The sequence below is a fragment of the Daphnia pulicaria genome, chromosome 8 (assembly GCF_021234035.1).
Source record: "Daphnia pulicaria isolate SC F1-1A chromosome 8, SC_F0-13Bv2, whole genome shotgun sequence".
NCBI lineage: Eukaryota > Metazoa > Arthropoda > Branchiopoda > Diplostraca > Daphniidae > Daphnia > Daphnia pulicaria.
Genome location: NC_060920.1, coordinates 10597029 through 10610965, shown reverse-complemented (window position 1 = coordinate 10610965; position 13937 = coordinate 10597029). Strand labels below are relative to the sequence as shown.

The window sequence follows — 13937 nt, the reverse complement described above, 5'->3', positions numbered from 1 at the left end:
GCTGCGGATGAAAAGGGAGAGAGAACGAAGCAACAGCTTCATTCGACGCCCAGTATATACGTATAACTCCCGCGGGTGCACGCAAACCTCTAGTCTAGCCTACTCTTCTTTTTTTATTTTCTCTCGTTCCATCTCCATTTTTCACGCTCCATTTGCCAACAAGAGTCGCTCTCTCTCTCTTTTAATTCTTTCTCTTTTTTTTTCGTCTTTCTTTCTCGTGTCTACTTTGAATAAATATTCACGATCCATCTGGCACCGGCGAAATGGTGCATTCCCGTTTGGATGAAAAAGAAAAAAGCACAAAATCTCTTCTCTCTTTTCTTTGTTTTTTTCGGGACTCACGAAAAATCAATCGAATCGAACAAGAAAAATTGGAATGTCACGAATGGTTTGGTTTTCTTAGCAAAGATGTTGCATGATGTATTATCGGTGCAGTACACACAATCACGCACTCCCGAAACACAAGACACACACACACAGACACACATACACACAAAGAGGGGTATTCGCGCGGTATTACACAACATGATTTGGGTGGGGGGGAGGGAGGGGTATGGAGGGTGGGAGATGTAAGAAGCAGCACACAAACACACGTGCGCGGGAAATCACGATTCTTCTCTTTTTTTCCTGTTTAAAAAAAAGTAACGAGACCCTCAACTGCTATCGCCTTTATTTATACCTCTGACCTCGTTACGTGCTACTTACTCTTTTCTCTCCTTTTCACGACGGTTAACTGTATATTATACAAGGGGGAGGGGAGGCTCGTCTGACCTACGGCCTGGATACAGAACCCAAATTTTTTCAAAAGATAAAAAAAGAAAAAAAAAAGAAAAAAATTTGTAACCCATTGAACGAAAATTAGTGAAACAGGAAAAGATAAATTGCCGAAAAAAAGAATCACAAGTAAATAATTATCATTGGAGAAAGAGAGAGAGAGACAGCCCGAGATCCACCTTTTCGTTTCGCATATTCTACACAGTTTTCAGTATGACGCAATAATATGTATAATTAATTATTATTTTTTCTTTTCACCTTATCGGTCTCATGACAAACAGCACGCTGCTACCCCGTTAGTTTTTTGGGAGAAAAATTTAAATAAATCGAGGAGCGGTTGGATAATAATCATTAATATGATACAACGGTTTTTTAAAAAAAAGAACAAAAGGGACGGACGCGAAGGGATGGAGGGGGGTAACAAAAATAAGGAGATAAATTAACACGCGCAGAAATTCGCAGAAGCTGATTTTTATCGTCTGGTATTTTTTAATATGCAGATTAGGTGTGGCGAGGAGAGAAGAGAAAGTTTTTGGTTGGAATAATAGAGATGGGGGGGGGAATAGGTGCGCGTGCTAATGGCTATAAGAGTCCGGCCCTGTTCACGACCGTTGGAAAAGACCCAAGAACTTGGTTTTTCGTTGCTGAGGTGAGTTGGCGGTCCCAGCGGTGGTCCCGGCCGACTGCTGAGCCGCTCCACCGCCCGCGCTGGCCATCGAGCGCAGCCTTTCCTGTTTGGACAATTTGCTCTTCATCTGGTCGTCGAGCAGCTGCTGCATGTCCACCTATCAAATATAAAAAAAATCCCAGTAGAAACAACAACAGCCCAGCACAAGTTCAAGAGCGACGAAATGATAAAATCCCTCGAGGCGGGGCTTTAATTCTTTTTCAAGTCGAGCGGTTGAATGCGTTTGATTTTGATACCTGCCACTGGTCGAGCTGCTGGCTGAGCTCCACTTTTTGCTGAATGGCTTCCAGCAGTTGACTGTTGATTTGGAGGACGTCGATGCGGGTGCGGGCCAGCTCGATTTCGGCCGCGTTCTTACGCGAAACGGCCTGGTCGCGAACTTCCCAGGCACGTCGGATGATCTCGTCTTTGGCCAGGTGAGTGTCACGGACATCTCGGCGGGCCGTGTCGCGTTCCTCGCGAGTCGCTTCCAGCTCCACCTCTTTGAGCGTCAGCTGTTTCAATCCCAAAATAAAAGGGGGAAAATGTTATTAAAGAGTAACTAGGCCGTCACTTCCGATCGAGTTATATTTACATTGAATTTAATTTGATAGTGCGCCTGTAGTACGCAGTACCTGATTTTTGAAGGATGTGGCTTCCTCGTTGCGTCGCTTGGATTCTTCCGTCTTGTCGGCCAAATTGCGCTGCAACCGGTCGGCCGCCTCCTGGGTCAAGTGCAGCTCGGACTCGAGCTGGAGGAGGTCGTTGGGGCTGCGTCCGCACTGGTCGCACTGGGAGAAGTCGAGCTGGAACCAGGCCGAGCCTCTCACCAGGTGATCAATGTCTTTGACGAGGTAATTGAGCAGACCCGTGTCCTGTTTGCCGTCCAGCCGCGGGATGCTGCCGTGTCCGTCGCCGTCCGTGTCGGTCGACGCCGAGCTCACCACCGAGGCGTTCTGACCGCTCCCGTTGGACGAGGTGAAGGACGACAGCGACAGCGACGCCCGACGTCGCTGGGCTCTCACCGTCTCGCACAGGGACCTCAGAGCCACGCAGGCGTCCATCACTTCTTGTCTCATCTACGATAATAATAATTTAATAACCACATAAAGGAAAATAAGATGAGAACTCTCAAATTTGGAGTTCTTTTCTCTATGATATGAAATGTTGGACAATCATTTCTGAGCCTTTCACATCTTGTAAAATATGCTAATAACTTTGTTTTGATGATGGCCCACCACAGCGGGAAACCGCTAACGACTAGCTGGGCTCTCATGTTCTTTCATTAATGGACAGGTGGTATGTCAAAGACGTACCGGTAACTTATTTTTTCTTTTTTTTTTTTTTAAATTCGTTTTCATTTTTTTTACCTTTTGGTTTTGCTCTTCGACGACGAGGGAATTCTCGCCCTGAGGATCGTCGCACTCGATGTCGTCGATCTCGATGTCGTCCTGGCCGGTGAGGGACGGGTGCGAGTTTGGGCTGGAAGCCGAGCCGTGACCGGAACTGGCGGCCGACAGGTCCATTTCGGCCAGCAGCGAGTGACTGTGGTGGTGGAAGGAAGGAGCCGACGGTGAGGACAGGTTCCTCGTCATCGATTCCAGTCGCTCGCACAGTGACCCGTTGGCCGCCCGCAATTCGTTCAGCTCCCGGTGGGTTTCTCGCAGGTGAACCTCCTGCTCGTGACACTGGCGCTCCAGTCCGACGATCCTGTCCGACGACTCGTCCAGGTTCGATGTCAGACCCTCACGCTCCGTCAGCAGGTGCTGAAGCCGTCGCTCCAATTCCGTTTTCTTCTCGGTCAGCATCACGATCTGTTCGGTTTTTCCATTCAACAGATGACGGAGGGGAAAAGACAAACAAGTCGGCCATTTTTTAGACGGGTTCTCTTTTTATCTCGACTGGTTATTATAAAGCGACGGAGTTTTATGATTATTAGTAGTGCAACATAATACAACGTACCTCTTCTCTCATGATTTCCAAATGGCCGACATGGTCCTGGAGACTAGATTTCCTCAAACTGAACTGATCACGCAAGCCTTGCAGCTGGGCGCTCAGTTGCTCTTCATTTTTCATCGCCTAATTATAAAAATAAAAAATAAATAAATAAAAAATCCTCGCTAATTAGCCACCATCAACACAAAGTGCGTCTATAATACGAAAAAAAGTGCATAGATAAAGTTCTCCGATATCGGGAAAAACGACAAAACAAAAACAACAGCTGTTCACCAGCAGTTGTTGTTTTCTTCGTTTCCTTGCATGCATTTGCTCCGTGTAGTATGTGTGTGTGTATACATGCCCCCCGGTTAAAAAGGTAATAACTGTTCATTGGTCATCTCCTTAACTAGTTGAGAGCCCCGGAATCAATCCACCCCATACTTTTTTTCTTTCTCAATTTTTCTCTTTTTTTCTTCCGCCTGGAAGGAAGAAGGAAACCCCCCCGCATATGAGAAGAACCGGTTAACGTGAGTAACGGTTGACTGAAGGAAGGCGGGAGAGAGAGGGGGGGGCCAATATATATTAACTTGACGTTGATGTTACGGTATTATATCTATCCCCTACGGACGGACATTAGTAAGACTATCCCAAGTTCCGAAAGAATAAAAATGGCGGTTCAATGGGTCTCAAGTATATCTACGAACCTCTTTGAGTTGGGCAGTGAGTCGCTGGTTCTGCTCCGTCAACTGGGTAATGATGGACGACTTTTGTCGCTCTGCCATTTTGACGTTGTTCTGCTGCTCGTCGAGGGCCCGTCTCAGATCGGCGACGTCGCTCTGCAGCTCCGATACCTTGGACTCGTATTCACCTTCAACATTGTCCACTTTGCGCCGCAGAACGTGCTTTTCCTGCTCCAAAATCTGGTCGCACAAAACGAAACAATAGGAGAAAACGCAACGACATTTTAGTATATAGCCAAGACAATTTTGATTTCAATTTTTTCTTTTCTTCGTGGTCCTCAATTTCGTATTAAAAATAGTAAAATATCACGAAAAAGAGAAAAGAAGTGGAAAAACTAGGTCGGACTTCCTTGTAACCAGATCGGCTTATAATATAAGACACGTAATAAGTTAAACAGGGGAGGTCTACTAGACTACTACACGATGATCCAGTTATGAATTCGTTTAGTTTTCTCTCTTTTACTTCCCGTTGAACTGTCATCTTTTACCTCTTTTTACCTGTCTATTTGGCTTCTTCTTCTTTTTTAACCTTCTTAAATGATATTACGACTTTTTTTCACGTTGAAAAATATGAAGAAGACAAAAATTCCGCCGGCTTCGGCGGATAACGGAACGCGCGTGAATTCGAGCGTGTTTGCCCGTCTAATGGCATTAGTCGGCGGGGGTGGAAAAAGGAGTTATAAGTAAAGAGAATTCCAGTATATTTCCTCCAGGAACTCAACCGGTAGTGCCCTCTCTTGCCACCTGTCCATCGATAGTTTCCCATGTAGTTGCAGCGCTTAATTTTTTAATTTCTTTCGAATAACCGTAAAACGTTTTTTCTCTCTCTGGCGATTCCAAAAAATTCCAATCGCGACTGGATTTTAATTTTTCCCTACAAAAGTTCGTCTTTTAGTTTTCTCCACTAAATCCTTGCATGTCGCTGGAAGGGATTCGTATATATGTGTATAGCGTGTGCAACCCCCTTTTTCTCACGTCATGAATAATTCACGAAAAATATTTTTTCAAATTTATTTTTTTCGTCAGGGAAAAAAATAAAAGACGCGGGGAGGAAGACCCGCCCTTTTTTTTCTGTCTTGGTGAAATTCAGGTCAACTGGCAACAGACAACAACAGGATCTAATAGCGTCACAAAGCTACTACACACTGCGTAATGACACTGGCCTCTTGTATAATTTGAGCGTGATTGTTGTGATTTTGTTAGCCCAGTTATAAGCTTTTTGTTGTTTCCCAGTTTTTCCGTTCTCGGGCTAGCGTAGAACTCTATACACTTTTTTCAGAGTGTCTAAATGAGCTTTCACTCACGAAACCATTTCCCCGTGGTGCCAGGATGTGACGAGACAGCTCTCAGCGGGAGAGACCAACCCACCCAAAGAAAAAAAAGGGAGAAGGTGGAGAGAGAAATATAATATCTGACGCTAATGTAGAAAGTGGTCTACAGTCCCGTTTTGTTGATTCGTCCAACGTCGCAAAATGCTGGGCAGGGGCAACGGTTTTGTGAGTTGTTCCGGTATGGTGATTTCCTGACAACTTTTTAAAGAGTGAGATTTGCTGCAGACATTGTGCAATGACAGGGTTGGCGAGTTTAGGAGTCGGGGACCGAGTTAACAGCTGGGGAAAAGGAGAGGGGGGCCATTAAGTCCAAGTACATAGATTTCTTTTTTAATTAGAAGGAGGAGAGAGAGAGCAGCAGTAGCAGCATTCAGAAACAGATGTATAATGTCGGGTCTAATTGCCAAGTAAAATTTCGGAGGCGGATAAAAAAAACAAATGCTGTCGAGTCTAATTGCACAAAGTCGAAGAGTACGCAATAAATACCCTTATAGATTTTAGTTTGTTCGTTAAGAATAAAATCTTTCTCAATGAGAATTGTGTGGCGTTTTGACACGGTCCACTAGATCTTTCTCGAGGGGATTGGCCTCCACTTTTGTTTAACAACCAAAAATAAAACTTTGAAGAAAAATGGTTTTATCCGCTTGAATCTTTTGTTAATATTTTCTCACAAGGCCGAAGAAGAAGAAAAAAAGATCTCCACTTCTTATTATCCGTTCAAAATAGATAAGACTATAAGATAGGACTCCCACAAAAAAAAAAGATACGCCAAAGAGGATTATCCGTCATGTCGAAATTGTTCATGCCCATTGTTTTCGGCGAAACGGCTCCGCGACGACGGAAGGCGATTCGGATAATTTCGTTCGACCCGAGGGATATATCTTGCGTGTTGGACGTAAAAATACACAAATCTTCGCTCGGCTGGCCACCAGCGAAAGATGTAAACTTAAAAAAAACAAAAAAACTTCTGAAAAGATGTGAAAGAGATGAGAACACGCAAATAAGAATGTACACTACGTCGTCGTCGTAGTGTACCAAAGCCACCTGTTTGCCTTTTGCGCGCGCGCGTTCCTCGTGTAATCTAACGGGAACCGTTTCCTGTCGAAGGTTTTTCTTTAAAGAATTTTTAAAAACCGCCAGTGTACACCGGTCTTGTGTCGGCAGCAAACGACATGGTACCCCCTTCTTTTATTTCGATTATTTTCTACCAAGAACCAACCTCGTCCTTTCCAGGCTGGTGAACAATGGCTGACTAGTATATTTTCAAAGTCCCTGTTCTTTCATCCTCTCCCGTCAGAAAACACCGGACAGTGAAGGTCTGTTGATGGACAGGATGACAAAGAAAAAATAAAATCCTTCCGGAACTTTTATTTTATTTTGGGGCAGAAGAAGAAAAAAGAACGATGGGGTGCCATTTCTAGTTGGGGATGTCGTCAAACATTTTTCTTTGATTCTGTCATACGGCCGGACGTCAATTCACCCGAAACTGGCAGTCCCACTATAATTCAATTAATAGCAGTACGTTACCGAGGAAGGCCGTCGTCATTTGTTATTTTGCTCTGAGATTCTTTTTTTTTTGCGTCTGGGTTCGTATTTTCACGATAATTTCCGACCCGTTGCTTCTTCGTGTCCGCCGAGCGCTGCCTTTTGCCGGGTTCTCATGGATTTTCGGCCGGTCGTCGGTTGTTGTTGTTTCTTTTTCCTTTTTCGGTACCTAATGACGATGCTGCTGGCCAGAGTCTATTCTCTCAACAGTTATATAGCGATCCAGTCTATTGATCTCGTTGGCATCCAATGTTGCGTGCCAGTGTACACTTGGTCGTTGGTTTTTTGAATAATAAACGTGAAACAGCCAAGAGATCGGGCGACATCTGCGACATCTGCGCGGCGGCCTCGATCGCTGCCGCCGGCCCATCGTGCCCATCTTTCCACGACCGCCCGTGACGACGGTATTCAAAGACCCTAGTCCCCCCCATCGTCTAATAGAATCTCTGGGGTACATTATCGGTAACAAAAGAATGAAGATTCAGCCTTGGCAGGCCTCTCACCAAACAGAATCATTCGTATTTAAATGTACGCGCCGCTGATAATCAAAATTCAAACGTTATGATAATGATTCCAAACATTCCTCAAAAACGAACATAATAAAGGTGTATACCAAGCAATGGAATAACAACACCAAAAAGGAGCTAGAAAAAAAAAATAAATTAGAACCCAGCCCAAAAAAAGAAAAGAAGTTGAACAACCCGTCCGTTCGTGAATCGATCTTTTGCGGGCGGCCGCAAACGCGAAGAGCGTGCGACCTCGTAACCAATGACGGCAGCTTTGAGATGATGGCGATCTCATTCCCCCTTTTTTTTCTTGTTTTATTTCTTGATCGCCATAACTGAAATTTACATGTCGGTTGGGAGTTCCCAGCCAACAACGGATAGGCAAATTATATGTGTATATATGTTTTAAAGTGCTATGACTCTTCTTCTCTCTTTCGTTTCTGGTCGATGTTCTTCTTGCATCATCGTAAATTAAAAAAAAAGGGTTTGGTCAGGTGGTGACCAGATGACGAAATTGCGACGTAGGAAGAAGAAGAAAAAGATGAAAAAGGTGGGGGAGCTCCGTGAAGCGTGAATGGCGACGGCCGAGCCTTGCTGCAGATGGGCCACCTTTATTCCTTCCAACAAAAGAAAGACTCCTTTTTTTGATGAAGAAAGAGTTGAGTCAACGCCATTATATTATTGCCCCGCTGGTTCGACGTCCATTGATTTGTTACAGGTGAATCGTAAACAAATAAAATGTTATTCAACAAGAGAAAACAACAGGGAGGAGAGGGAGAATAAAAAAACCAGAATGTCATGGGGCCAATGTGGGCGGCACTTTCAATAGTCAAACGACCGTCATTCTCCCTCCCGAGAAAATTCACTGGGTCCCGCATCCCCCTCCAAAATGGGACTTGATCGAAAGATACGCGAATTTAACCGAGTCCAAATCTTTTAGAATAAAACAACTCAGACTGTTGGACTCGTCATCGACGCCAAGTAAAAGTCGTGATTCACGTTCACCTAATTTGCATAGTCAAGAGTGTGGCCTTGATTTTCGCGTGATTACCCAGCAGGGGCTGGGCTTTTTTCAACAAAAAAAAAAGTATAAACGTGGGTTTGAATTGGCTGAGCTAGTGAGAGTGTTGTAACAAAAAAAGTAACCGGATGAAGCGATGAGGTCACAGTTGCTTAGTTAAAGAAAGAAAAAGGAATCCTGAAGTAGTTGGGGGGGAATCAAACATTCATGTCGTAAAACACCTCCGGCCAATCCGTTTTCTCTCTTTGGTGTAGTATACCGGAAGTGACCCTTGCAGCATCTTCGGGAAACATTCCCGCAAAGGTAAGGCCTTTTTTTTTCTCCTCCAGGCGATGCTTATTGGAAATTACTCATCCATAGGTTTTCCTTTTGGCCTTAACGAAAAAATTGGCTATAAATAATGGCATAATGGTAAATTGAAACTAGGAAGAGCTTGAAGGTAAAACCCCCCTTTGGTTTTCAAGTGGCGTATTGACGCTGTTTTTACCTTGAAGTTGCATTTGTCTTCACGTAAAAAAAAGAAATCTTAGACTTCCGCTATGATTAGACCTGCACTGCGACCACTTCCCCTTTTTTTAGGAGGGAAAGTTGGGTCTCGATTGGCCTTTTGTTTCCGGTTTTTATTGGCACGTAATTCGAGCGAGATTTCAAAAAAGAAGAAAGGAGGTCGACATTTTAATTTGTCTGTTTTAAATGGATTACATGCGGGAGGGGTCTAACCTCAATTTTTCTTTGAAATTTTCGTTAGCACTGACGTAATCTTCTATGGGTATTGCATCAGCATCTGAAAAATGACGTCTTCAGCTGACTATACGAATTCATTCAGGTCAGATGATCTTTTGAAAAACGGCAGGGGCTTTGGGGTCGATCGGGTTGAAGGTGGACGGAAGCGGTTAACTCATTCGGTCGACGCGTTCAAAATCGACACGACTCATTCAAAAAACCCAACTCGGACACAAAGACATGCGCAATAACGTTTGAGGTTCTTTTAAGAAGAAGAAGAGAATAAGGACAAGTTGTCTGGTCCATATTTTTTTCCTCGTATTACTTTGAAATTGTATTTTGTCTGCTATTATTTCTCTCTTCTTCTTCTCTGTGTGTGTTTGAAGTGCACACGAAACATCTCGTGCGGTTTTCACGCAGGCTACCGATACCTCATACCGTCCACAACTTACAACCGTTTTTTTCTTTCTTTAACATGAAACTGGAAACTGGCTAGCCAATAAAAAAGAGTTGCCCATTCTTTTTTTTTCTGTTTGTTTCCAGGAGATCAAAAGCCTTGGATAAAACATGGTGTGTAAACAACCAAAAGGAAAAAAATAAGAATTAAAAAAAAAACAAGCGTTATTATCAACAACCCAACATGAAATTATAGTATGATGTTACACTCGGTTGCACCTTCTCACCTCGACTAACCCAATAATCGGTATCGTCCATTGGTTTAGACCAACTTTACACGGTACGTTCTGTGGGCGCATATGTATATTATAACTATGTTCGTTTTTTTTTCCCTTTCACGTGTGGCGACCAGCAGATTCCGACCGAAACGATGTCGGTGTACGACATCGTGACTCATTTTTTTTTTTTTTTTATCAACTCCCGAGGGGAATTTTTTGGAAAGACGTGCATGCTGGTGAATTCTAATTACAAGGCAAAAGTATATACAGTGTGGCAGATTTTTTCAATTTGAAACCCGTTTGAAACTCATCCATCAAAAATGTTTCGCATTTTGTAGACGCTTTTCTCTCTCTCTCTCTTGAGTGTGTGTGCCCACCCCTTGGTTTTTGGCCGTTTGCATTATGCAACCAGATATTTAGGGAAAATCGCATTCTATTGCAAATAATCAGATATGTAATAATTCGTCGAAAAAAGGAAAAAATGTACATTCGTTCGTCTGGCGAAGAGAAAAAAGGGAAAGTGCTAAGAGTCAGATCGATGGCTGATTGTTCCACATCGTCTCCGGTATTTTTTAATATTTTTTATTCAATAGATATAAAAATCGTTGTCGCGCAGGTTTCGCTACAGTAAGCGTGTATAGATATACTGCGTTGGGTCTAGTTGATTTCCCTCCCGCCAAATTGTAACTTTCGCTGGATCTTTTAGACACGGCCCGTGTGCCGTCACAGGAAGAAAAAACAAGTAGAAAACCCAAAGTCCCAGGCAAAGAGAGAAAGAGAAGAAAGGCATAGAACGAGATCAGCTTCCGAAAAAGAACTCTCTCTTCTTTCATGACTGGCCATCCGCAACTGACTCCATTTTCTTCTCTTTTTTTCTTTTTATTTCAATTGACTAGAAAATGCTGGGCTGGAAAAAATAAATAAAAGAACATTCAGAGGGGAAAAATGGAGGCGAAACATATCCGCAAATATAATCTAATTCCAGCCCAAAGAAAGAAAAGGGCCGGCCTTGTTGGTAGACCGAATTGGCCATCGAGAAACCAAGTCATTGTCGGATAGTGACGAAACAGCACGGACAAGCCGAGGAAAAAACACTCTGAGATACGGCCACCAAGCAACGGGGTTAGTTTCTTTCTGCCATTGTACGTTACGTCTCTTGTGATGAGTCAGAGATATACGCATATGTGAGCCCAGTGTAAATAGATATAACTGTCTGCTATATAGGTGGTGACGAGAGTACAATGATAAATCGGGTCCGACTGCGAAATGAAAACTACCACACCGAATCGAAACGCGGAATTTCCCGTCAGGCTTCCTCGGCTACACTAATGAGATGGGCTGCTGCTGGTGGTTCTTCATCTTTGGGTTTTTTTTTTTTATTTTTCTTGGGTTGCAAAATTTGCGACTCTTGCTCTACCCGTTGACGCGTTCAACGTGAGACACTAGGCTTTCGCGAAACCCAACAACAGAGCCTCCTGATTCTTTAATACATCAAATGACGTCTCCATTTACAGGAAAAACATTTGGGTGGGCCGACGACGACGACGACCCTTCCGCCATGAAGATTTATTAGCCCAAAATTGTTGCCACCCATTTCTTGTCTCGTACGAAAATGCTCGGTATAATCAATTTGATTTGTTCGAACCCAAAACAGATCCGTTTTCACGTTGACTTAATTTTCTTGACGTCATCAGTGTGACAGATAAGTTGGTTGTGTTATCTGAACTGACGGCGGAACGAGCAGAAAAAGAAAGAAAAACAAAAGGAAAGACAAATCATTTTTTGAATCGGGTTTTTGAACTAACCTCCAACTGTCTCGAGTACTCTTCTGCCATTTTTTCGTTCTGCAGGCCGAGTTCTTCGTTCTTTTCCAGCAAAGCTTTGCCCAATTGGGCAGCTAGAAGGAGATCACGCTCCTTCTGAACCAACTGGGCGTACAATTCTTGCAGGCTGCCATTACCCACTGGCTCACTCAGATCGGCCGCGGGCTGATGATGATGCTGCTGCTGCTGCTGCTGCTGCTGCTCCATGATGGCGTAATTGTCCAGCATGTGATGGCCTTTGAGGTTAGAACTAGACTGGTGACGATTTTCGCCGGGCATGGCCTCGTAGCGAAGTCGCTACTCCAAGTTTACATATCCGATCAGCGCACACGACACGATAAAACCGATTTCTCACACTAAAAAAATAACTTAATCAATTCCGATTGATTTTTTTTTTTTCCGACACTCAACTTTTGACCAAACAAAACTGGGCAGAGGACAAAGACTTTTCTACGCGCTTGTCGTAGTGCAGTCGTCAAAACAAGCCGTCGTCAAGGTAACATGCACGGATATGACAATAGCCAAAAAAGAAACGCACCGACCACACATAGACACACTACCGGTAGTACACAGCTGCTTTGCCTTGTTCTTAATCTTTTTTTTTTCTTTTTCTCTCTTGTGTACCTCAGAGCGGAAACGGTTTGAACGCACGTCAGCTCCGGCCGAAGGCTCTCAACGAACTGAGTCCTTCAGTCCGGGGAGAACATTGCTACAGTACTCGCGCACCTGGCGGTGTTTGGTATATTTATATGTCCCACCCACCTTTTTATTTTTTTTTTCCATCGGATAGTAATCAAACTGACTGCCCAAGGCAAAATCTTTTTATTCATATTTTTTTAGCAGCAGTCGACGCTGACAGGCGCCTGTTTCTAATTTGGATCGTTTCAAGTCAAATTTTGTTTTTTAACAAAATGTTTGATATGACGTATGCACCTCTCAGCTGTATCGTATTTAGTTGGACTGTTGGTTTTATTCCTTTTTGGAAGGCAATGGCTCGAAAATGTTTTATCTGCTGCTTTTTTGAATGGCTGACGTTTCAAAAAATAATACATGTTTGTTTGCAAATCTGAAATTTTGATGATCACCAGGGAGTTACAGTCTGGTGCACGTTATCGTCTGTAAAATGCGATCCAATTACCACACCAGCAGCCACTGTACCCACACAAGTCAAAACAGACTCATAACAACATTTCAGGCTGCTGCGCTACTCCCATTTTCTCAAGCGCAGCAGACGTTGGAGGCAAGAACAATTGGAGCCACTTACGAGGACAAAGAACGTTATGGAGTGTGGTGGTCTATGAAATTATTTTCAACTGAATCCACTTGACAAGTCGAGGAGCCAAGGAAAATGTTTTTCTTACTAATTTGATTTGTAATCTATTTTTTCTTTTTTCGCTGGCCTTGATTTTGCGCTTTTTTAACACTTAATTAACGAGATTGAGCAATGAGACATTTTTCTCTATCCAGTACGTTTTCTGATTACTGTGTGTCGAAAGCTCCTTTTAGGTATCAATTAATAGCATTTATTATTTTATTTTGATTCATTAACCACATCTGGTATTAATTAACCACATCTGGTATAAACTGATAACGTGAAAAAGAGCAGTCACGATTTTTGTTTGTTGCACATATTTTTTCAACCAATAGATGGCATTATCTATGATTTCAAATATTTGAAATAAATTCCCCAAACATTTTTACCTAAAAACATTAAAAAATCTAATCAATTTTAATCATAATAACCATGAAATTTACATAATTCGCCTCATCTTTGAATACATTGTGCGAAACTCGAAACTGATGGTGTGGCAAAAAAGAAAAATTTTGCCATTTCGGGAGTGTTCTTTGAAATAGGCTTTCAGCTTTAAATAGTCCACGTCCACCGTATAGCTATCATGGTATAACTAATAGTAATGACTAATGATGCGCAAGGTTATCGCCTTATCGGTTCCGAAGCTATTCAAAGAGACACAGATACAATGGACGTGGACGACCATTCGACTAAAAAGTAAGTTGAAGTTACAGAAGGGAGTCCAAATCACCATTCCTTTTCTTCCATACCGTAATTATCTGTAGGGGTAGAAAGACTTTAACGTATATTTCGAAATGCCTTTGGATCATCCATGCTTAATTCAGTGAAATGATTCAAATGAATGAAATGAAAAACAAAAGGCATCAAAATTTGCCGTTAAGAT

At 42.9% G+C, this 13937-nt stretch overlaps 1 protein-coding gene across 1 annotated transcript; it reads right to left on the bottom strand.

The window, feature by feature from the left end:
- Positions 1-389: 389 nt before the first annotated feature.
- Positions 390-13308, bottom strand: LOC124311026 (bicaudal D-related protein homolog). Its single transcript, XM_046775268.1, has 7 exons — positions 11725-13308; positions 4084-4299; positions 3404-3520; positions 2812-3255; positions 2077-2520; positions 1699-1956; positions 390-1559 (listed from the first exon to the last, which is right to left on the bottom strand). The coding sequence occupies exons 1-7, from the start codon at positions 12019-12021 to the stop codon at positions 1377-1379; spliced, it is 1959 nt and encodes a 652-aa protein (XP_046631224.1). The 5' UTR covers positions 12022-13308; the 3' UTR covers positions 390-1376.
- Between the last annotated feature and the right edge of the window lie 629 nt (positions 13309-13937).